At 42.0% G+C, this 25498-nt stretch overlaps 2 protein-coding genes across 2 annotated transcripts; one reads left to right on the top strand and one right to left on the bottom strand.

Moving 5' to 3' along the window:
• The first annotated feature begins 1474 nt into the window (after window positions 1-1474).
• Window positions 1475-21150, top strand: cilp2 (cartilage intermediate layer protein 2). Its single transcript, XM_039811439.1, has 10 exons — window positions 1475-1751; window positions 9205-9282; window positions 9917-10186; window positions 10409-10591; window positions 11141-11296; window positions 11392-11709; window positions 12232-12340; window positions 13172-13329; window positions 15192-17609; window positions 17700-21150. Exons 1-9 carry the CDS (start codon window positions 1688-1690, stop codon window positions 17597-17599), a joined length of 3744 nt encoding a protein of 1247 aa, XP_039667373.1. The 5' UTR covers window positions 1475-1687; the 3' UTR covers window positions 17600-17609; window positions 17700-21150.
• Window positions 20807-25052, bottom strand: si:ch211-212d10.2 (uncharacterized protein LOC557710 homolog). Its single transcript, XM_039811440.1, has 3 exons — window positions 24600-25052; window positions 24074-24189; window positions 20807-23392 (listed from the first exon to the last, which is right to left on the bottom strand). The coding sequence occupies exons 1-3, from the start codon at window positions 24787-24789 to the stop codon at window positions 23258-23260; spliced, it is 441 nt and encodes a 146-aa protein (XP_039667374.1). The 5' UTR covers window positions 24790-25052; the 3' UTR covers window positions 20807-23257.
• Window positions 25053-25498: the final 446 nt, after the last annotated feature.

The following is a 25498-nucleotide window of genomic DNA, read 5'->3' as shown; positions in this document are numbered from 1 at the left end:
GTGTGTGACTCATGTTAATGTATGTGAACATCTTTCTCAAGAAGTGCCTTTATTTTGAAAAGAAATATTCTTTCAAACACCTTTTTCACATTTTGACCTGAGAGGGATTTGTAAGAGAATGTATGTAACATTTTTTTAATTTTCATGGTATATATATATATATATATATTTTTTTTTTTTTATATATATATATATATACACAAACACAAGAGGTGCTTATTAGGCTTCTTTGCATTATGTCTGCGAACTTTTGTTAATTTTTTTTTACAAGCGTCATTGCTAAATTGCAACAGTTGACATTATGCAAAGGAGCCTGAGTACATTGCACCTCATAAGCACCTCTCGTGTCTGCATTCTGAGGAGTTTTTCCTGAATGGCATGCCATATGACGCCACTTCCATTTTCTGGCAGTGCATCGCCCCGCAATCAGCGACTGTTAAAAAGTTACAAAACTAAACCAGAAGTCGAACCAGAGGCAGAGCAGCATCTGGCACTGTCCTGTGTCTGCTGGAGAGACAGATAAAAAAGAGTGAGACAGAGAAAGACAGATGGGAGGTAAGGGGCAATGAAGGACATGACATTTCACAGAAAAAGATTGGAAGGAACTGCTTGCCTTATTTAACAAAGTCTTCAAGAAAATCATCCATTTTGTTTCAAACCAATTTCCCATATTTCGAATGTTAAAAAAAAGCCCACAGCAAATAAAACATGAAACAAAATAAAGTATCCAAAAGCTTCTCTGTATATTTTCACAGATGCACGCACACACCTGCTCTGTAGATAAAGACAACTACACTGGAGCTAAAGAGGATTACAAATCAAATAAATAGGAAAATATTGTTGCAAAAAAAGCCAATACTTATGAGCTCTTTCTTGGACAAACAGGAAACACCTTATTTTCAGTAACAACACACACACACACACACACACACACACACACACACACACACACACCCACACACACACACACACACACACACACACACACACACACACACACACACACACACACACACACACACACACACACAACACACACACACACAGGTTTATGGTACTATCTTTGTGGGGACCCGTCATTGACATAATGCATTCCCTAGCCCCTTACCCTAACCTTAACCATCACAACTAAATGCCTAACCTTAACCCTTACCCTAACCATAACCTAATCTATCCATAATGCTACAACCTCAAACAGCCCTTTAAACTTGTGGGTTTGTGGCTGTTGGGACCCCACAAGTATACTGGACTCACGGTTTTTGGACCCCCCACCGAATATGCACAACCCACACACACACACACACACACACACACACACACACACACCCTCCCTCTGTGAGTGTCTCCCTCTCTCTCTACCCCCACCATACCCTCACCTTTTTTTGGAAGATGATATGGGGGACCCAGATGTTACATTTCACTGGCCAATGGTGAGCAGAGAGGGGCTGGATTGGTGTGCACTCCCGATGCCCCTTCTTTTAAAAACGCCTGAGCTCCTGTCTCCAACTCAGCAACTAAACTCACATGAGAAAAGGGCAGCGGCTCTGCTCTGCTCCACCAGCAGCATCTCCACTCACACCTGACAAACTGAAGCGGCTTCTCTCAGCTCTATCTGAAGAATTAGCACTTTTTTCTTAAATGAATGTTATAGAGGATCTGAGAAATCTGTAACTGAAGGTGTGGTACCATGTTGGAATTAAATAAGGTGGCACTCCTGCTGTCTGTCCTGGCTTCAGTGGCTCTGGGCCAAGGTAAGTGAAGACTGAAAATTCAACAGTTATTATTGCTATTTAAAAAAGAAAATTATTGATAATCTAGAGATTCCAGCAAAATGTTATCTGAAAGACAACCAATTTTAAGATGACTTTTGTTAGAAGTTTTTTAATTATTTTCCATCTCCCTTCTCATCATTTTTAGTAATCACATACTCTAAGATCAGAGGGATGGTGTATGACTGCTCACACATACAGTATATGCAGAAAAAACATAACTGTAGAGTTTTCTAAGTTGACGGCATTTCCCTGAGGATGTCTGAGCAGGAGGACTCTGGTGGTGAGCTCATGTGATAAGAGTGTGTGTTTGGCTGTGTGTGTGTGTGTGTGTGTGTGTGTCTGTGTGTTATTTTTTAGACCGCCTGAGTAGTTCTTAATCTCTATTGTTAAGTAAGCAGCACATTTCCCCAGCCGGCTAATCAACAACACGTGGTGATAGAAGAGGAGGAGATCTCCTTGTAAGTTCAATCATAAAAAAAGCTCTGTTGATGAGAGTAAGAGTGCTGCTGGTGACTAAAGGTTCTGGCGGCCCATATTTTGTATTCATTATGACAAACTGCAGCACAGTAGCCGCCACTATCAGCGAGCACACCGCTTCTCACAAAGAGCCAATTCAAACTTATACTCCCCCCCCCCCCCAATATAATTCACTGTTTAACTGTGGTGAACTGTAGGCCGTACCATGATTTATGCTCTTATCATCCTTTAAACGCTCACTCTTCCTGAATGACAGCAGCAGTAGCAGCACTGTTTCTAAAGCTGTCACTTTCTGTTTAGATGACAGCTGTTCCCCATTAACTTTTTTTTTTTTTAAAGAAAAGGGAGCTGGCAGTTCATAAAAGCAAATGAGTGTGAATACACCTTAATAGTCTCCATATATTGTCAAACTTCGAGGCCTCAGAGTCGTAAATGTCTTGCAGAGGCTTTGCGCCATCTACTGATGAGTATGTCTTAAAGACGGTTTGGTGAGGAAAGATGGGGTAAATGCATAAATGGTGATTCAGACAAAAACTGTGGAACTGTGGAAAACTGTGTTACAGCTGCGATGGAAATGCCGGCCTTTAAATGGATTGAAACATTTTACACGCTGTGCCACGCTCCTTAAGCGGTACATCCACATCTTGCAGTAAGGTGTTGCATTTTGTCCTCACTTCACCCTCAAACGTCGTGCCAGCAGTCCCTCAAGACATAAACCCAGTCACCTTGGAAACAGGAAGCAATAATCACAAACCAAGCGACCCACTTTCCCACCTGCCGGGTTTGTGCTCGGCTAAATGAGAAAATGGAATAAAAGGGAGGATAAAGGGCGCAGGTAAAATTACTTTACCGTCCTTTTTTCCCCAGTCAACTCGGCCGGCATGTCACTCTTTCCTTTTTCCTTTTTGATGGTCTCAGCCCCCCCCTGCTGCATTCAGTCCACCACTAAAGTAATGTCTCCATCCGTCCATTTGTTTTCATCTGTTCTTTCTAATCTGTCTCCCTCAGGACTTTCTTCACAAATACTTTCCTCACCTTTCCCCCTCTGTCTCTCCCTCACTCCATCACACCGCCTTTCTCCACCTATTTTTCTCTGCCCTACTACATCAAACGCTCTCTCCTCGCCTTGTTCTCTGTCACTCTCGCCATACACTTCGGAGCTTACAGATTTACAAGCTGTTTTCCTATTTAGAGGCGGCAACTGTTGCTGAATGCCGGCTGTAAGTCAGAGGGGAACGCTGTGGCATTACCACCGCTTAGCATGAGTCTTGCTTTCAGCTCCAAGGTTTTTTTATTTTTTTTTAAACTTACTGTAATGTGCCCTCTTTAACCACAGGACCTACACTCTTCTCTTCTTCTCTTGTTGCATTAGCGCCAGGCAAAGCTAGTTGGTGTATGTGAGCAGCAGCTGGAGGGCCGTTCTCCAGATGCTGACCACTGTCTGCTCCAAACACAGAGCTGTCTGGCCAGCTGACTTTAATGACTGAGACAGGGATTACAATGGATCAAAGGAGAAGGCGCAAATTCCCATTAATGACAAGCTCCAAGCCATTTCACATCTTTCTTCTTTTCTTCTATTTATGTGTACATGCGTGTGTGGGTGTGCCAAGATATTATTTATTGCAGGACTAATCAGCTGCTCTCAATTGAGCTATTTCCAGCTCCTGGCTCTGTACCTGTGCACAGGTGCAGAGGTTCATGCAAGGACTAACAGATATTTTTGATGCGGAAATAATTCAACGCGGCCCGATTGTGTTTTTAATAGCATCAGGGATGAAATGCTTGAAAGCACAAAGCCTCTGTTATACCTTCGTAAATCCTTAAATCATGTGGTTGATTTGCATCATTAGTTAATGTCAGGGACAGAATTGCCGATTTTAATGAGCGACAGATGTTTTAGGAATCAGACTTGGATTTTTTTAAAGAGAGAGATATGTGCAGAGAGACAAAGCAGACTCCACTGCAACCACACACACCTAAGAAGCTAAGAAGCTAGCCAAACACATAAACAGCTTCCATATGACATGGCAAACAGATCATCACATACGCAGGACCACACACAGACACACACACACACACACACACACACACACACACACACACACACACACACACACACACACACACACACACACACACACACACACACACACACACACACAAACACACAGTGAATTCATGCGTGAAATACCGCTGTTTTAGACTTCGTCAAGTCTTCACAAATACTGCACAACCTCGTTCTCTTAGCGAGCTTTACTTTGTCCAATAGGTTACATAACGTGGAGAGGAGGGAGGGATGGTTCTTTCACGTCTTCTCCCTCTTGTAAGGATCTGGAATATTATAAACAGGACCCAGACCTTCTATTTGAGCGCTGTCTCTCTGCCAACGTACATCTGGCACAACCATACCGCTCTAATCTGACTGAGACCATTCTTGGTGCAACTTCATAAAGTCCTGTATCCCCCCTCCCCCTTCCTCTATTCAGCAGACTTTTATTATTGGATTCTGGCGATGGCAGAAAACTCCCACTCCACAATAGAGGGTTTGCCTTTGTATAGCCTGGCCTATAAGTACGTCATTTCAGAACGAACCTGTTTGACGTAAATCGTTATATACCAAAATAGTCCTCTAAAATAAGATTTGCAGTTGTTACCACCGACTTAAAGAGGGGAGAGATGACAATGAATGCAGTGTGGGATACAAAGTAATCCAGTAGCTATGTTTCCGACATGTTGTCTGGCATTCAGGTGCTTGCCACGGCTATATGTGGAACAGAAATTCTAACCAGCCCACAGCGGCAGGTCTCCTCTAGTATATTGGTGCCACTATAGTGTGTCTTGTTACCTTGTCCGTGGTTTATGAGGGTCTTGGTGAGGCGGCTGAGGATTAGAATAACTGTCACGTGGCAGGGTTCATGTCAAAGGTGACACTGGGAGAGATAGAGACATCTATATGTGAATTCACGACATGGGCTGTGAAAAGTCAAAATCGTAAAGAGAATTTTATGGGCAAAGAACAAAACCAAGCCAGCGAAGGTGAGACCGTCCTCCAAAGAACAGCATCAGGCGTTTCAGTGAGGTTCAAGTGACAAAGACCTCTAGCGACCGTAGAAATGATGACGAGCACGGAGGAGGAAGTCAGGTGATGTTATAAACAAAGTCCGCACAGGGAGGAGGAGGCCAGTGTGGATGGATCAGTCAACCGAACATCGGACATTAACACAGGAGAACAATGTTCACTTCCATTTTTTAACAACATTGTTTGGACCGTTGATCCATAACCTTGACCACGTGTTTATTATTGTTTTCATGAAGAAGAAGGATGCCCAACCTGACTCATTTTCCAACAAGTCCTCCAAATTACAAGACAAGACATGTTCTTCTAGAATGACAACATGATGGTTTGGTTAGGTTTAGGAACAAAAACAACTTGGTTATGTCTAGGGAAAGACCGTAGTTTGGTTAAAATAATGACTTTGTTAAGGTTAGGGGAGCTTCGTCATCATTGTTACAGTAATAACCACGTGGTTAAGGTTAAAGCTGTGGTAGGCTAAGGCCCTTTATTTTTTTAAAATCTCCATAGTAATCTTTCAGCATATTGTAATTCAAGTGGTCTGAGAGAAAACTAGACTTCGGCACCTCCTCTTGACTCTTTTTCCAGGCTTTAGGTAATGTAGCCGTGAAGGGAGACTTTGGCCAAACACAGGTCAAACAGCAGTTTCCTGTGTTAAAGACAAGTGTTTTGTTGACCTGTTCATCTGCCCCGATCTCCTCCCTACGCATCTCTAACATAGACTGTAAAAAAAAAAAGAAAAAAAAGATGGACGATGCATCTACACTTCCTCCCACTGAAGTGAAGCCAAGGTCTGCACAGTAGTGATCGCCCGAACAAACATCAGAGTGATAAAAACTACCTAAAATGACAGAAACCATCTTTGGGAAAAATTATTTAAAGTGATTTAAAGATGTTTTTAGTTTGGCCCATGTCCCATCCACTAACACGGAGGGAGAGAGGCTTATGACCTATACTGCAGCAAGTCACCAGGGGGCGATCCAGATGTTTTGGCTTCACTTTTAAAAACTGCTGGTCTCTAACAATGCCACCTTACTTCCTCCTTTGCTCTCGTCACAACTCCTAGGGCAAGTAGAAGGCTCTGTCACTCATTTTGGGCCTCTTGCTCAAATGATGGGGGGCAGTCACTTATTTGAACCCAAACCACGTTTCCTGAAACCTAACCAAAAACCTTTACCAGAGACATGGTCACATCATAAAACAGATTCATTTCTCAACAGTGATTTTTAACAGACAAACAACGTCATCCTGCCAATAGGTGGGTCGGATCAGAAAACGCTTCTAAGTGTCGTTCCAGAGGGCATGGACGACATGTTTTGTGGAGGACTTGTTGGTTCTATTACATTACATTGGTGCTGCAAGTAAAAAAAAAAAAAAGACTTATGTGTCAGCAAAGCACGAAACTAAACCCACACAGAGCACATGAACAAGGACAAAGAAGATATACTGTACCAGTGAGCACTTTAAGGAGGGAACTAAAGAGGGAATCATAAGTTCTAACCGGTCTCCCTCTGGCTTGAAAAACTTGCTTCTTGATGAGGTAAATTCTCTCACATACCAGCCGTATTAAGCAGCGCCCCAATAAAATCTCCTGGCTTTTAAAATTCATACAGTGTTAACATGCCACTCAAAAGCAAAATAAGCTCTGTAAGTCCACCACGGGAACTCGGGCCAGTTCATTCCGGCCATAACTGAGGTCACTACTCCAACATTTGCCTCCTGTTAAAGCTAATCTGGGTTTCCTCTGTTAACTTTCTAAAACCGTCACCTCATAAAACTCAAACAATCGTTTGCTGTTTTGTTTTCATTGTCAAACATCTTAAAATGATAATTGGGAGCCAAATGGTTGTGCAGTGAATTCCCTTTGTTTTGGTGTGAGCGAGGATGGAATGTGACAAGAGCAGGAAAACTTCTTTAAAATTTCTTACAAATAAATGGATGCACTTTAGAGTGGTGCGGGTAATTAATTAGCCACAAGTCAGTGAAACAAAGGGTTTACATGCTTTCCGTAAGACTTTTTTTTTTTTTAAGTTCTCAGCATGAACTTTAGAGCATGCTGATTGTAAACACACAGCAGAAATGCTCTGTCCAGTGGCAGAAAAACTGCTTTTTTTAAAAATGTAATCAGGACAGACACGGAATTCAGGAGACTGAAGGAGAAGGGTGGAAAAACTATGTGATTTGATTTACTAAACTAAACCTGCAGGCAGAGCCACATCTGCCCAGCAGATCAGTGTGAAAGCATTTGCTTCTGTTTATCCAGCTATTCCAGTGTATCAGAGAGTCAATACGTAAAACCATCAATGGTTTTTAAAGCCAGGGGCATAAAAACACTAACAATCATGAGGGTCAGCTGACTGTCTGTGTTACCCTAAAACTTACATAATACATTTTTGGACAGTGGATCTTTGTTCTGTTGAGCTGCTCTCCTTCTTTGCTAAATCTATCAAAAGGGTTGAAAAGAAATGGGCTGGCATGACAATAAAGACTTGAAGTGAGCCGTTAAAACCTGGCGTGACTGGGATCGATACTGGCCTCTGTGCTGGGAGTCTCTGCTCGTAAACTCAGCACTGTCTCCCCGAAAGTGCTAAGTGCTTGCACATATCACACACACACACACACACACACACACACACACACACACACACACACACACACACACACACACACACACACACACACACACACACACAGATACACAAACACACACACTCACTGAGCTGAGGCCACTTTCTGTCACAGACCATGACAGTTATTTTTTTCCGCACAGCCCAAGTGAAACCCGGTAGATGAAATGTCAAGCAAACAACATTTTTTTAAAACATTAAAAAAAACGTTCTGTAGGAAAAATGAATCATTAAACTTCAAAGCATGAGGGAAAAAAATGCCATGGTGCATGTTTCATAATTCAAAGAGTCAAATGTGCAATGAATGCCAGGTTGAATATGTTTCTCTTTCTAACAAGGCGACATTTACCTTCGCCTGATCCTCACCGTGGGGCTGTTGTGGGTTCAAGCACATGCATGAAAGATGACGATGATGTAAGAATGACTCAGTGATACAGGCATGCTATGTGTGTGCATGATATGTGTATTATAATCATATATCTTTAAGATCAAAAAAGAAATCAGCAACAAAATGCTGCATAAAAGTATGTGTGTGTGTTTGTGTGTGTGTGTATGTGTGTGTGTGAGAGAGGTGATGGAGCAAGTTAGAGTGAAGTTTTCTGGCGATGCCGCTGGTGAACAGATGAATGCGTGCACTGATTTGTCACAGCTGGAGCTTGATTAGCATCCTAAACAGCGGCTGCCTGTTGATGGATCAAGAATGGAAGGGATGACTGGAGGAGGACAAGAAGACTGGTGGGGGGGGTAAGGAAAGACGTATGACAAAGAGCATGGAGGGAGATGATGGATGGAGAAGAGAGAAAAGGGGGGGGGGTGGAGGCAGAGATGTTAGATTGATGAACGCTTGCAAGAGAGGAAAGAAACAATAAATGGACAAAAAAGCAAACAATTTCTTGCCATTTTCTCCCTCTTAAGTCGCCCCAGAAGCCTATAGCCTGTGTTCCAGCACATGAAAAGGACAGAAGGCCTGTGACTAAAATGAACAAAGTGAAAGAATGGAGAGAATAAAAAAATTGAGGGCAGAGGGAAGGCGTGTAATTAGAAAAGCCTTCATGCCATGAAGAAAAAGCAAAACGTGCTTGGACTGTGTGAGCGTGTGTGCGTGCATACAAATGTTGGGCTCTGCTACTACCTTCATGTTATACTAGTTGAACTACATGTAGGAAATGCTTACATTTAAGGCTATAACCTGTAGGATTGAATAGCTTAATTTGCGTATTTCTTGATATCCAGATGTTTTTCTTCCTGTCTGCAGGACCTGTGAGGACCAGGAGCCAGTCAGACAGGAGCAGTAGAGTGGCCTTCAAAGCATTCACTGACACACAGACAACAGGTACTGAATCCATCAGCAGTGATCTTAAGAGCTGGTTGTATGACAAAATGTGAGATTACAAAATTGGTAATTGTAGTTTGACCCGCTGACTTGTCCCGTTTATCAACAGGGTCAGCAGTTGGAGCAGAGGTGTTGATGACTTAAAATCCTGCTTTTATTTGAAGAAAAGAGCAGCAGCATTACTGCGTTTAGATTGTTGTCCCATCATTACTTTGTGAACGAAATAAATAATCAGCCGGTTGCTAATGCATTCTTTTATGTTGAATTCCTCATAATTCTCCTAAAGAAAATGCTCAGGTTTCAGAACATGCAGCAGACTAAAACCCTAGACAATTTGCCTCATCAGTGAAGCCAGGGGGGTTGGAAAGAAACTGGACAATGCAAAGCTCCCTGGGGTGCATGAAGTCAGTTTCAAATGGTGGTAGCAGACCTCCTCTTAAAGTTTGTAACCCATCCCTGCTCGTTTCCTCCCTCTTGCTTTTTCTTGGTTCTGACCCATATCTCCCCTCCATGTAAGACCAGCTCCAACCCCCTCCCCCCACTCCCCCTCTCTTATTTCTGGATCCTGAGAATTGTTTTCTCTCTCTTCCATTCTTTTGATATTCATCCATGTCTCCCCTCCACGTGCCTCCAGGCGTGACAGAGTGGACGTCTTGGTTCAACATCGACCATCCTGGAGGGAATGGAGACTACGAGCGCCTGGAGGCGATCCGATTCTATTACAGGGAGAGGGTCTGTGCTCGGCCCATGGCCATGGAGGCTCGCACCACAGACTGGGTTGCAGCGGCAGACACCGGGGAAGTGGTCCACTCCAGTCTGGAGAAGGGCTTCTGGTGCATCAACAGGGAACAGCCCCAGGGCCGCGTCTGCTCCAACTACCATGTCCGCTTTCAGTGTCCCCCAGGTAGCTCTGACGGCAGCAGCTAAGGCCTGTGCAAGCTGTCACAGATATGAACATTCAGCCACGCATGCATGTAATCACTTGCTCAAGGGAGGAATCACCCATTATGAATGCTCTTAAATAATGTTAAGTAATGTGTTTGTTACTTCCTGTTCCTGATCCTGCTTGCCAACAGCAGCACATAATGCCACCTTTCACACCCTGTTATTCAATGTGTGTGTTTAGAGCAGAGCTACTGGACTGACTGGAGCGAGTGGGGTCCCTGTTCAACCACGGTTTGTAACGACGTAGGCATCCAGGTCCGCCAGAGGAAATGTGTGAACACCCAGCCCATGCCTCTCCTGTTGGTGCCAGCGTGCCAGGGGCACCATTCAGAGAGAAGAGAGTGCTCTAACCCTCCATGTACAGGTGAGAATCCCAAGATTTCACCTACTTTGCCAGTACCTTAAGTTACACAATGTGAGACGTGAAACAACAAGCAGGTAGCTGCTCTGTATTTGAGCTGCTAACCTCTGACCTCCCTTGTGAAGGGTTAATTAGGGAGGTGCATAAAATACCATATTGCTTTATTCAGCTACTGTATGTTTAACAAATCTCATGTAATGCCTACGTGCCATTTTCTGCTAGAGTTTCAGACACCACCCTCCAGAGAAGAACTTTGTAAACATTATTTCAAGTGTTCTTGATTGAGCTACTTGTAATCAGCAATCTTTCAATTGCAGCTATTTATTCAGCTTTCTCATACTTCTTATGCCCACAATACTGGATAATTGCACCATTTAATAACTAATAATTATGACATGGGGCGCCTATGCACAAGAGAGTTAACAATTTTCATTAGACCACTCTGTATGATGTTTGAATAACAGAATTAATGAAAAGATTGATCACAAATTGAACACAAAATACTGGTATGTATTCCAAACTCACGTTAACCCTGTCTCTTTGTGTGATCAGCCAAGTGGAGTCCGTGGGGTCAGTGGGGGGCGTGTTCAGCGACCTGTGGCGGAGGCCGCAGGATTAGGAGGAGGACCTGTGCGAGGACCTCAGTGAAGGTTCAGTGTACTGGACGGCCTGTTGAAATGCAGAAGTGTGGGAAGAGTCCATGCCCAGGTGTGCCGAGTCTACACTGTGAAAGTTGTGATATCTTGCTTTGTATTGGCGACTTTATCCGTCCGTGCTCACATCTCTGTGTCTTTGTTACACAGCCAAATGTCAGCTTGTGTGCACCGAGGGTCGCCCCAGTGAGGACTGCAGCCGGTGTACATGTGACGACCACGTGCTGCGCGGAGAAGTCCACAGTGTGACTGGTGTCCCTGTGGCAGCAGCCTTAGTGTCACTGGCCAGCCAGCCCAAGGTGATCCGTGCCCGAACAGATGCCAAAGGTCAGTTCAGGCTCTTAGGAATCTGCTCCTTCAGCTCGACTTTGATCTCCATCAGGAAGGAGAAGTTTTCCCCGATCACCGTCTCCACCACCAGTAACACCACAGGGTTGTCATGGGTACGGGCTGCCCTCAAATCAGCTGGTGAGTGCGAATAAAAACTTTAAATATATATTTAATCTATAAATTTGTTTTTATTGATGTCTATTGATTTCAATCGAACCAAACACAAAGCAAGTTTGTGGTATAATTTAGTATTAATTGAAGATATTGTTGGCAATTTCTTAAAAGAGCTACTTTGTTTTTCAAGTAAGAGTTTCCTGATTCTCATTATTATCCTTCCACAGGGCCAGTAAATCCTTCAATCATATTCTCGGACTGTAGAAAACAGGAAATTGACAAAGCTACAACATAAACAGTCTGAGCTATTGTAAGACTTCACATTGTCTGGAGCACCTACTTGCTTGGTTGCATGGAGACCAAATAAAAATAGGCCTGTGTCGCTTTTGAAAGATTACCGGTAATCCCCTCAACAATCATTTATCATAAGCACAGGGACCAATGTAAGAAAAAACGTCTGACTGAGTTTTATGAGGTCTCAAAACTCTGCGGCACCATTAACAACAGTAAGAGGAAGGTCTTGTTTGCTCTTTCTGCTTTCCACAGAAAAGCCGTACATTGTGAAGCACCCAGAGGACAAAATGCGTTATGAAGGAGGACGGGTGATGTTTTGCTGCAAGGCAACGGGATCACCAACACCTGACAAATACTACTGGTAAGAGGAATAGTGCTGGCACACATCATTAAGCACAGAAACAACTAGCAACAGTGTGTGATTACTTTGACACATTTGGAAATTTATATTTGGAGGTCCCTAAAAATCCAATCCAAGAAGCATTAATCAGTTAATTGTAACATGTTTTGGTCTTTAACCCGCCGTTACAAAAATGGCTCTGTAGCTGCTAAATACTCCCTTATGTTCCCCAGTTAGGGGCTTTATCCCATCTGCTGTCTGGTGCTGTGCAGTTAGCATACAGTTGCTGAAAACATCTGCCTGCTGCAGCTGAAAAACAAAGCTGATGAGAGCCACGAGCCTGAATCAAAACAGTATCAGTATCAATCGCATTAAATAAGTTTGTAGGAGAAAAAAAAGAAGAATCTGTATGTATTTCTAAAGCAACTGTATGTGTTTCTAATGTATTTATTTTCTAGCCCTCCTTCCCTTTCCCTAAGTGGCTATGCCACTTGTCAGGCCGCCATTGTAAATAAGAACCTGTTCTTAATGACTTGCCTGTAAAAATAAAGGTGAACTAAATAACTAAAACAATGAGATGAAAGTTGCTCCATGTATTGCTGCATGTGTAAATCACTATAAGAAGCCCATTTCACATAACACAGTTATTTGGTCCATTGTTCAGCTCTAAATATCAAATCAAATTTTTAGAATAAATTTCATATTTCAAAATTTAAGTCGTACCATCATCATTTTACATAAATGTTTACACATATTATACATTTTAGTATATTGTTATATACATCTACCAACAAATAACTAAAGTAAAAGTAAAAAAAAAAGAAAGTCTTATTTCTATAACTATTTTTCAAGGTTCCACAATGGGACTCTGCTGGACAGGAAGGTGTACAAGTATGAGGAGGACCTTGTACTGTGGGGCCTGAAGCCGGAGCAGTCAGGGCAGTACTACTGCAAGACTAGCAGCTCTGCAGGCAGCATCAAGTCCTCTCCAGCCCTCCTCACTGTTATTGGTACGTACAGTATACTGTAGTCTTGGATTTCTTACTGAAAACAATTGTGTCTCAACATCACTGTAATTTTTATGGTGTTTCGACTTTTGCATAAACCCGTGGTTAAAGATGCTATGTGTAGGCCACTACTTACCACATTAATCTGCTGGTTTGAGGGCAACTTTGATGACACACATTAGTGCTAGTAAATGCTCAAACGTTGTGGAGAAAAATGTGGAACTATTTGGTCTAAGTTTGTTCTCAGTCAAAAAGACACAAAAGCTCCCTTCTAGTCAGTGGCACAGTGATGTCATGTAAACTGTAATTCATCATCATCAGCCTGGAGAGAAAATAATTTACTATGATGATAGCGGCACACAGGGATTATAGCTCAGGATGGCTGCTATCCCGGTGCATTTGTCATGACGTGTTTAGTCAAAGTTCTACACAGTAAAACCACAAAAAGCAAACAACCACAATATATTTTACTGGATTTACTAGCAGCTGCGTCGGAGCTTGAATACACACTTTAAGAGGAATGTCAGCGCTAAGCTCCAAACGAGTCATCCATGATCCATGGCCATGCATAAAGAGGATTCAAACAAAACCACAGTGTCCTACATCTGAGGGAGGGAGACAAGTCAGTTAATAGACTCTCTGTCATTGGGAAAAAACATTACAGGCAAAGTAAATAGAAAAATAAAATGACTAGGGCACACACAATCTGGCAGTGCTTGTAGCAGTACATTTTTATTATGTTGACATTGGTTGAAGCTACGGCTTCCTACGCTGCTTTATTGTGTGAAATGGCTCTGGACACTGTAAAACCTCAAATCCAATTTCTCCAGAACACCCGGTGTTAAAGTGAAATCCAAGATTGTCAATATCTTTTTTCTTTCTCAGAGTCAGACAAGTACACGTTTTCACATCTGTGTGGGAGAGCTACACATTGCTTACAGTATATCCTTCAAATGCTTGTTAGCTAAGAAAGAGCTAAACGAACAAGGTTTTCATGGTAGAGTGCTAATGTAAACTATCCTAGGCCGCAGACGAATCCCTTCACTCCAAAAGTCATAATGGCAGAAGACGCTGTATGTGTGCAGGACAACACCTGCGCCTCAGAACAGGATGAAAAACCTACTCTTACTCCTCACAGTGCAGTTTCTTCTCACATTTTACATTATACAGAAGTTTAACATCAAAGGAAACTCGAAGCCCTGTTGGTAAAGCCATCAGTAGTACCGTTATGGTTTTTCATACACATCACACTGCTCCATGTGTCTGCAATTATCAGCTTAGTTGAGAGATTGGGAGCTTAACAAGGATGCTTGACTATAAGCTCAACCATGATATCATGCACATTGGTTATTCTGCCAATGTCTGGGTGAACAATAATTCTTTTTTTCCAACTCCCATCTGGATGGTTGGTAGATAAATGTTCTCCTCAACCTAATGTCTAATTACTCTTTCATGCACATTTCTCCGTCCAACTTGGCCACTCACTTGCACTTTCAGGCCATGCAGACATTGCGTGTGTGTATGAATAAATTATGTGCAACCATGTGTGAAAAAAGAAAGGCAGAAATAATTCCTTTTAAATACTCAATTGGCAAGTTCCAATTTATTCACTATACACTTTCCTATTTCACTCATGCAGTCATATACAATTATCTAGTACCACACAATTTTATAATTAAAATCTAAAAGATTTGACACACTTTGAAGATCTTTGAGGAAGTAGAACTTCAACAGTTACATCTTCAACATGGCAAGCCTGTGTTCTGCTTTGCACTGAGAAAAAGCTTTTCGTGTTTTATATCATGAAAAAAAAAATTTGTGTCGTGTCAATACCAGCCTAATGTAATTTATCGTCTAATTCACAGCAAAAGGAAAGACAGCATGCAATTCCACCCCTGAAACGCACCTCATCAGACTCCCGATGGACTGTGTTCAACCTGGGACCGACTCCATGCACTACAATGCTGGTCGCTGCCCTCACCACAAATGTGCTGGCTCCTTAGACTTTGATATGCGCTGCAGTGATGAAACTAGCTTCTGCTGCGGGGTCCAAACTATGGAAAGTCGAAATATTGACTGTGGGAGCTACAGCCTCCCTATCCGGGCTGTGACACAGTGCAGCTGTCAGAAGTGTTTGCAGCCCACTGTGCTGGTTCGTGGCAGAGTGGTCACAGCTGACAATGATGAGCCTCTGCGTTTTGGGCACATCTACATTGGTAAAGAGAGGGTAGGCACCACTGGATACCAAGGAGGTTTCACATTGCACATTACTCCTGATACACAGAGATTAGTGGTAAATTTTGTTGACCCTACTGAGAAATGTATTGACACTCCTAAGGTGTTCATCCTTGATAAGAAAGGTGGGTCCATTTACCATGATGTGAAGGTAATGAGAAAGCAGGCAGCAATTGATATCAATGCAGGAGAGACCAACTCTATTAACCTAGGGGAAATTAAAGGAGAAGACCCCATTGGTCACTTGGTCATTCCTCCCAACTCCTTCCACAAGGACAATGGAGAAATCTATGAGGGAACTGTGAAAGCCAGCGTCACATTCATTGACCCAAGAAATATCACCACGGCGGCCGCCGCCCCTGGCGATCTCAACTTTGTGGACGATGAAGGTGACATGCTCCCTTTGAGGACCTATGGCATGTTCTCTGTGGACTTCAGAGATGAGACCAACAAGGAGGTACTTGGAGCTGGAGCTGTTCAAGTCTTTCTCGACACACAGCACGTTAAAATGCAAGAGCACATTCCCAAAATGAAACTGTGGTCTTTAAACCCAGACACAGGAGTCTGGGAAGAAGAGAGTAACTTCTCCTACACCACAACTACTGGTGGTCATGGGCGGAGCAAACGAGAGGACCGCACATTCCTCATAGGCAACATGGAGATCAGAGAACGTAGGCTCTTTAATTTAGACGTGCCTGAAAACAGACGGTGCTACGTCAAAGTCCGAGCCTACATGAGTGACAAGTTCCTACATAGTGAACAATTGGAGGGGGTTGTGATCAGCTTGATAAACTTGGAACCCAAACCTGGATTTTCCTCTAATCCTCGGGCATGGGGCCGTTTTGACAGTGTCATAACTGGATCCAACGGAGCCTGTTTACCAGCTTTCTGTGATGCCCAAATGCCCGATGCCTACACAGCTTATGTCACAGCAATGATAGGTGGGGAAGAACTGGAGGCAGCTCCATCCTCCCCCAAGATGAATCCAAACATCATTGGAGTGTCTCAGCCATATTTGGATAAAATAAACTACCAGCGCTCAGACCACGACGATCCAGCTCTAAAGAAAACAGCCTTCAGAATCAACTTGGCAAAGCCAAACCAAAATAATCTTGATGAGACCAATGGGCCAATATATCCGTATCAGAGTTTAATAGGTTGTGAAAATGCCCCTATTGATGCCAATCATTTCAGATTCTTCAGAGTGGAAAAGGACAAGTATGAATACAATGTTGTCCCCTTTGAGGAGAATGATTTGACGACCTGGACAGGAGACTACCTCTCCTGGTGGCCTAACCCCCAGGAGTTCAGAGCATGTTTCATTAAGGTCAAGATCCACGGACAGAAGGAAGTGATGGTCAGGTCGAGGAATCTGGGAGGAACACACCGAGAAACGAAAGGCAAACTTTATGGCATAAGAGACATTCGCAGCACCCGGGACATGCGAGAGGCCAACGTTTCAGCAGCCTGTTTAGAGTTTAAATGCAGCGGCATGTTGTTTGATCAAGCTGAGGTGGACAGATCCATCATATCAGTCCTTCCACAGGGGAACTGCCGCAGAACTGGCACCAACAGCCTCCTACAAGAGTATCTCATCAAACATCCACCAGTCGCTCAAAATAACGAGTCCCACGGATTCACCATGCTAGCCCCTGTTGATCCTTTGGGACACAACTATGGCATCTACACAGTCACAGACCAGAACCCCAGGGTGGCCAAGGAGATTGCTATAGGCCGCTGTTTTGATGGCACCTCTGATGGTTTCTCCAGGGAGATGAAGTCAGACTCTGGAGTGGCGCTGACCTTCAGCTGTCCAGAGAGGAAAATTAACAGAGAAAGTCTATTCCAACGTCTGCAGACTAACCCGGGTCAGACTCTGTCTCAGATGGCGAGGAACATGAGGGAGTCGGAGGGTCTGCAAGGATTATCCACCCAGATGGTGGCCTATCCTTCAGAGCAGCGGGGCAGGACCCAGAGTCGCAGAGTCAGCTCTACAACAAGGAGGAGAGTGTCCATGCGTACACAGCAACGGCAATAGATGTTCCAAGGTAGGAAGGTTTAGATACGATAATTTGAGATGTCTTCACATTGACAGTAATATCACATAGATTTAAATGTTCTTTCCTTTGCATTTCTAGGTCTTCTGTCAAGACTGATATGATGTCATCAAATTGAGGAAGTAATAGTTGCCCGTCTGTTGATGAGTATGAACTCCCTCTTCACTATGGAAACCACAAAACCGAAGCAGGCAGCAATTCAGCAAAAAGTGATTGAAGATATACTTTTCCTATATACTTACTTGAAGGGTTTGGTATATTAATTTCTTCCTTCCCTCCTAAAAGACATGCATCATTTGACTTTATGGAAGGCAGAGACTGGCATTTACTTAATTAGCTTTGGTGTAATTGTACGTTTGAGAATTTAACTTTTATAGCTCAAATTTGTGGCATTCCACTTTCCTTTTGCTGACGTCTCTCAATGCTAGAGTTGAAACCAAACATTCACAACTTCAAATACTACACCTGGCCCCAAACACCTCATAATTCGCCGTTGCTTTCCACTGAACTTCTCTTCAAGATCAGAAAGAAACCAACTTGAGGTCCCTGTTGTCTGCAGCAGACACTGAGTTATTTTCTACAAACTCGGAAACTCTCTCCACCAAGGGGAGGTGAAAAAGACACATGCAGCGGGGTGAGACATGCCACCCAGGGAACAGAGGATGTTTTCAGTCATGCTGCTTCCTAATGTTTTACATTACCATGCCACATTGCCAACTGTGATCAAGCCAAACGTCCTTTCACACCTACTTAGAATGTGCAAGACCAAGGCCTCCGCCAAAACAATCATGGATCTCACTAGTGGCAGGCAGTCTAAAATGAGGATAGTTGATTGAGAGCTATGACATCATTTCCTTTTGTCCTCTGCACGTTCCAAATTAGCATCACCATAGAAAATGATTCCCAAATATATTACTTTCTCATAAAACTTTACAAAGACCCATTCAGGGTCTAAATTGTTTTTTTGTTTTTACATTTTTGTAACATTGTTGTATCTTGAAGTGCAATAACTATATAATTTAACTTAAGATCAGCATGTAACAAACTATTATAGTACATACAAAGTTCTGCTGGTGAATGAAGCAACAACTCCTTCGGTATGTGTGGCAGATTAAGGTGTTTGTACGAGATCCTACACAAGACTCATTTCAAGCAAATAATTTAACTGCAATGTATTCATTCTTCAATTCTCTGAACTGAGTACCTATTAACATTTTCATACTTTGCTGCATGACTCAGTTTATTTTACAATGTGTACACCACAGTAATCTTTTCAATTTCAGAGAGCAATCTTGTTAAATGGAAGTCAAACTCTCAGTGGAGCCTTCTCTTCATTAACAAAACACACTTCATTATTCTTACTCGTGAGAGTGATAATTAAAAAGTGACACACTAATGAATTTACTTGCAATGCTTTCATAAATCTTGTCATTGTGACACTATAAGTACATTTAAAGTATACATCTTGATGCTGTAGATATTGAGACAGAATATTAGACTTAAATAACAAATATTATGCTATTTTAATTGAGGTTGGAGACAGCAAGAATCTTCCCTCTGTGATAAAAGCGCCAAGCTTGTTTATCTGCAAAATAGGCGGACCCATGGGAAAAGCTCTTCAAGCTGAACTTATCCAAAGCCATACACAGTATAAGGGGGCCGTGGTCCATGGAGAAACCAGGAGAGGCTTACAAGTGAATATATGACTGCTGTTAATTACTAAATAAATTACATATTCTCTTGAGAACTATTAAAACAGTTTGACCCTGACAGCCAAACAAGATAATATCCGGGATACACAGGATGAAGTAATCAACAACTGGGCCCAGCAAGAATATGGTCAAACATATTACCAATTAAAATGGCACCCAGCCTTCAGTAAAGGCAACTCCATTTGAGCCTGATTACATTCTAATTCCTAATGTGCAACAGATTTATTGTTCAATATGTAGTAAAAGGCGCCAATGTGAAGTTGTACTTATAAATGAAAACCATATATTGTAACCCAAGACTTGTACTTGGCCCCACGTCGAAAAAACAATATGTTTCCATTATGTACTATATGAGCAGCCCACTCAGAAACAGAGTAATATATTGTGACAATCCGGGGTACCTTCGCCATTATCACTGACCTCTCTAACCACAGGCCTGTTGGCCGTCCACGACTCAACAGTTTAGATCGGCAGATGAAAACAAACATCTCCCCGCAGCAGACGCAGCATGCACCCCATAAAAAATAGCATGATTGAATCCAGGTGTGGGAAGAGATAAGCCCGGTACAAATAAAATGGTTGTGTAAGGTCAGCTGAGGAGGCCCAACAGCTGTCGAGCAACTGGAGGAAATGTAAGACCAAAGACATCAAGAGAAATAACAGTGAGATTATCTAGTGAGGGATTTAATGTTTGGGAAACAGTTTGGTAAAGGGAAAAAAAAGGAAGGGAAAATATTAGTGGTCTTTGGCCTCACAGTCCATCACTTACAGAATCTCAGGCTTTGAAAGTGGATGCACATGGAAGAATGCAGGTTTTTTGAGGAGAATGCTTTGACAGGAGAATTGGCTTATTCATGAGGAGAAGTTATCAAAGGAGTTTGAAGGACAAGGTAACAATAATAGGTTGAGTTAACCATTATGTAAGGCTTTGCATGGGAAAGTGAGCTGGAAACATTTACTTCAAAGGGAGATTAAAGAACCTCTGCAATGTTTGGTTTAGTGACTTACTGTAAGAAAAACTTTCCAAAGTCTTTAGAATCAAATAAAGTGAGTTTAAGATGGGATGGAAGATACAGATAAGACACATTGCATGGAAATACAATGTTATCTCATTGAATCTCAGTGGGAATGGCAGTAGAAGTAGCAACTGTTGTCTTTTACAGGGTGTCATTTCATGTTGATATCACGAATATGGCTTAATGGAGCTTTATGTAGTTTTGCTTTACACCTTTAAAGGAATAGTTCCACATTTTGGGAAATAAGCATTTTGCTTTGTCGCCAAGAGTTAGATGAGGAGATCAACAGCATTCTCATTTCTGTCCATTAAATATGAGGCCACAACCAGCAGCCTGTTAGCTTAGCTTAGCATAAAGACTGGAAACAGGGGAAACAGCTAGCCATGGTCTCCTGGAAACAACGATGGTAGCATGGCAAAAAAAAAAAACTTTAACTAGAAAAGACTCTCAATCAACCAGAAAACACCAAGACTTTATTAGTCACCTAATGGGTTCATCCATTTTCACTCCTGTACCATCCAGCTGATTTGAAGGAGATCATAATTTATTCAGGACGTCATCTTTGACCTTTTCCACGACTTTCTGGAGTTTGCGAAGAGAGTTGTATATTTGCCAATGTGCTCCAGTAAAAAAATGACATAAATGAACTCCTGATAATACTCTGCAAACGCTTAACTATTGCATGGTGATGCCAATCTCGTTTTTCTCTGAGTTAAGTTTTTATGTGTAAATTGTGCATTGTATGAAATCTACTATTACTGTATGAACAAGAAACTGTAAATAAATGACTTTGTGTAAACTTTTGATTCCTACTATTTCCTGAGTTGTGTTCTATGTTTTGAGGACCCACTGAAAAATCACTTAAAACTAATTTGTCAATTTATAGTGTTCCTAACATACAATAATTTAATTTGTGAATTAAACAATACAGATAAAATGTTTGGCTTTGCAAAGGTCACAACAATAAATATAGTTCAACATACAAAACAGCAGCTGCTTACAGTACAAATGGTAGTGTTAAATAAGTAAATGTGCCAAACGTTAGAGTATTTGACAGATACATAATTCACATATTAAGAAATAAAATGCATTAAAATCAGCAGAGCATATGAAATAACTTTAAGGAAACATATAGCAACGGGATGCCAAGAATTATGGTTTTCTCAGTGAGACTCAGTGAGAATAAAAATATAAGAAACCACTCCTGTTCTGTGCAGAATCTTGAACAATGTTTACTCTCACTTTTCTACTGACAAAATTGCTGCATCTCCGTTGTGTATGCCCATTACCCTCCAGGTGATGAGTTATAATGCACAGAGTAAAACCTCACATTTTTCTCCAGTGGAATAATAAAGTAGCACAGCAGGGAGGAAAATGAATGTCGGGCCTCACTGTCACTGACACCTTCATGACTGGGCTCTGTGCCTCTGCCAGAAAATGGAGCTGACAGAAAATATAGTGAGTGACTGCTCTCACCACCGAGTAACAAAGAAAACACTTGCATCAGTGCGCGCGCACACACATATAAAGCTAGAAAAACACATTTTTCTTGATTCAATGGTGCATTTCAGGTCGTGAACCTCCCTCCGGCGCCTTACTAACCATTTCTTTTGAGTCCCATTGCGTCAGTAACAGAAAAACCTGTCTGTGCACTGGCCAGGGACGGAGAGAAATGCTGATGGAGACGTCTTTACGCCGGGACTGTCACCAATCGTAATTGCAGTGCCCTTCATGTGTGTTCTACTTGATGGAACTCTATTTGGGTTAAAAAACTGTCCAGAAATACAAATTCTGAAAGGGAGTTTCTGTTGCGTGACATCACTGGAATAAATGTCTAAATTTATCCAAAGGCCACAACTCAGCAAGTGTGACTGCTCGTCTGAGAGTTTAAGAGTTGGAGGCCTCAGGTAACGCTTGTTAGAGACATGGAAGAGGATTATTGGTAGTAATGACCATGAGACCGTTAAGTTTAGTTAGATATTAGCTGCTGAAAAAAATGTATGTTTCCACTGAGTGGAAGCTTTATACACAAAAACTGTACCACAACTGGTAATAAGAATCAACATGTTTTGTTAAATAAATCAAGATGATAATCTTCGTTTTCTGCACATCTGTACTATTCATTTTGTTCATGTTGTCTATTTGAACTGCATTTGCAGATCACTGCATGTTGCATATACTTTAATGACTCCTTTTACATCTAACTAATTATTTCTACCTGCATGTGAATGTATCCTATAACTGCAATTATGGTTTTATTTCTGCAAATTATCATTGTGCATATACATTACATTTGAGATAACATTACTTGCTTGGTAGTGCATACAAGTGCAACAAGACTAGCAAAAGATGGACAAGTAGAGAATCTGAGAATTGCAATGAAAAGTTTTGAAAGATTTGCACATCCACTTTTGTAGTTAGTGAGTTTCAACTAAATATGTATTGGCTTGCGTAAATTTCATTGCTCAAATGTAAAGAAAAAAAACTTCAGAACATATCACTCTGTAATATTTTCTGAAATTATATAATTATTATCTTAAGGAATCCTTAAATATCTAGAAAATGATCAATTATAATCAAATTATAATAATCAAATACTGTATGTTAGTAACATGTGTTTTCATGTTGCATGTTTGCTACTGTCTGGTGTGTTATTGAGGTCAGCAGTGAGCTTGCAGCTCTCCATGTTCAGTGTCTGTGATGATGAGTCTCTACCTGGAATGGCAGCAAGAAAAACTCTGAAGTTATTTCATGATGTCATGTCCTCTTCAGACAATCCTCTCCATATCGTCCTGAGTTCACAGCAATCAAAGTAGAAACGGTCTGTGAAAATGACAGATAAGGCTAAGGAATGTTTCAGATGGCTTGGGTTTGTGGAACAAGTCTTAAAAATAGACCTCTAACAGCGGCATCACGAAGGGCTGGAAGATGAGGCTGTCACGCTTAGGCTGTTCTTCTGATCTGCAGGAAAAGGCTCCAAGGAGAGACGACTGACATGTTTCACGTACACGTTGCCATCCTCCAGCTTGACTTCATACACTTGTTGCTGTAAAAATCAAAACAAAGAATACAAAACGACATAAGAGCTGGAAGAAACACGCCATCATGTGCTACCGTGGAACTCACACAGGTACAAGTAAACTTACATATGTATTTAATGTCACTATTTACAAGTTAGAAATGTAGCAAACCGTCCTGTGAAAAGTCTCAATATTTCTTTAAATATTTCTTCTACTGCTTGATAGTTGACATCACAGTGATGTACTGGAGGAACAACAGTTTATACAAATGATTAATGGAAAAAAAGACGAGATGTTTATGGAAAGTGAAACTCTTGTTTGGACTGTTCATTGCATGCTAACACAGGGAGAAAAAATGTTTGACAAAAAAAAAGGGGAACATAATCTTAACTCTGACTCTTGAGCTTTGATTTCTTATGCCGTGTCAATCAGTGAGACTTCCTACATCTAATAGTGGATGATTTGTCTACATATCACTGCAAATGTTCACGTCAACTTCCAGGTGCAGTCAGCAAGTGAAGATGGGGATACAATGACGTTCACATATGATTTTTTGGGTATTATTTAGAGGTTTGACACACATAGCTGTGTGCACTAAGTACTGATGACATATTGGGATATGTTTGGAGTCTTATTTATGTGTTTTACTAATATTGTATTTGTATACTGAGACATATAAGGAGATAAGGACATATTTTATAACTGACCTGTAAGGAGGTCCCTGACTTCCCAGTTCTGAGGTCAAAGTCATAGTCGTGCCAGGGACAGAAGACCTGCAGGACTCCATCAGCCTCCTCGATGTCCCCCTCGCACAGAGGACCGCCTGGGAGACACAGGAAATTGTTAATCACAGTTTCTTCCTCTCAAAACAAATGACTGTTGCTGTCTTCCTTGTAGGAAAATGTGATTGTGAGGCTCGCTTAACATGGTGTGGAACTGATAAGAGGTGAAAGGTCTATGGCGGCAGGGGGCTGTCATAGAGACCTTTAAGTAGGCTACCAGCTGAGGGAGAAATGGGCTAAATCATATCCTCATACATCATGCTTTGTTGGAGGTAGCATAGCCTACAGTTAAAGTCTAACCCACAGAAGTACAGTACAGTAGCCTACATTCTCCACGTTACGGTGAATAGACGTATTATTATACATGTATTAAAACGGGATGCATTATGCATTATTATGCCTTTAGAGAGAGCTAAATGGTTAATATAAGCGATTGGCACTGAGGCTTTACCGGAATGTGAACAGCGAGCATCCATGGCAAAAAACTCCCCCTTCACGTAGAAGAGGCAGACATCAGAGTCGTAGCCGAGGGAGGAGTACATTAGACGGCAGCGCTTCTTGGAGAGCCCCGCTGCCGGGCCTATGAGTCTCCAGGAAACGCCTTCCGCGTTTCCCTCTTCATCTCCGGAGCCAGAAGCCATGGGGAACGGCGAATTTACTGGTTTTCTAATTTGAGCTACTACAGCGCAGCTTTTTTCCGCCGGTGCAAATGCATTTGGCGGTTCGCTCGGTGAAAATATTCCAAATTAACCAGCAGGCCGAGCGGTGCGACGGTCAGCCGTGCGGGACTGGGCTGCCTTCATCCGGGCTGCAGCAGCTGCCAGCGAGCCGTCACACCGTCACACCGAGGCACGCTGTGCGCTTGAGCGTGTTAAGCTACATGCAAGTTAACAATGAATAAACAGCACAGATATTCCTCACAAACCCACAGATATATTATGCTATTGGCTTATCAGTTGCACATATAGGCTACAGCTGCTCTAAAAATAATCGAGGCGCAGCCCGACCAAGCTTCATAAAAACGGGCCTTTCATCATTTCAGAGTTTAATGTGGGGACTGCTGTCCATCATAACATGCTTCATTATGAATAGACCCAGACAAACCTTTCCTGTTCTTTGAGTAGGGTCAGTCTGTGACACCGTTTGCTGTTCAAACAATGCAACTCTGCAACTATACCAATTATCTAGGCTTTCTTGGTTGCCCTGTTGGGTTTATTGAGAACACTTTAATAGAGTATTGGAATTGTTCCCAAAGAGTGTGGTAAATGTGGAACATTACTTTTTATGTGCTGTGCAAATAGTTAAAAACCATTTCTTGATTATCAGTTATAAAGCCTGGTATTGTTCTTT

This window comes from Perca fluviatilis, chromosome 9 (genome assembly GCF_010015445.1).
Source record: "Perca fluviatilis chromosome 9, GENO_Pfluv_1.0, whole genome shotgun sequence".
Taxonomy (NCBI): Eukaryota; Metazoa; Chordata; class Actinopteri; order Perciformes; family Percidae; genus Perca; species Perca fluviatilis.
Note: the sequence above shows the minus strand (reverse complement) of the source record. Positions and strands in the feature narration are given on the sequence as shown.

What these genes read in the sequence shown, in the direction of transcription:
- cilp2 (XM_039811439.1), top strand. Translation starts at nt 1,688, where the DNA reads ATGTTGGAATTAAATAAGGTGGCACTCCTGCTGTCTGTCCTGGCTTCA. An exon ending in TTCAGTGGCTCTGGGCCAAG is followed by an intron (nt 1,752 to 9,204) that starts GTAAGTGAAGAC and finishes TCCTGTCTGCAG; the next exon opens with GACCTGTGAGGACCAGGAGC. An exon ending in CTCTAACCCTCCATGTACAG is followed by an intron (nt 10,592 to 11,140) that starts GTGAGAATCCCA and finishes TTGTGTGATCAG; the next exon opens with CCAAGTGGAGTCCGTGGGGT.
- si:ch211-212d10.2 (XM_039811440.1), bottom strand. Translation starts at nt 24,789, where the DNA reads ATGGCTTCTGGCTCCGGAGATGAAGAGGGAAACGCGGAAGGCGTTTCC. An exon ending in TGCTCGCTGTTCACATTCCG is followed by an intron (nt 24,190 to 24,599) that starts GTAAAGCCTCAG and finishes TGTGTCTCCCAG; the next exon opens with GCGGTCCTCTGTGCGAGGGG. An exon ending in AGTCAGGGACCTCCTTACAG is followed by an intron (nt 23,393 to 24,073) that starts GTCAGTTATAAA and finishes TGATTTTTACAG; the next exon opens with CAACAAGTGTATGAAGTCAA.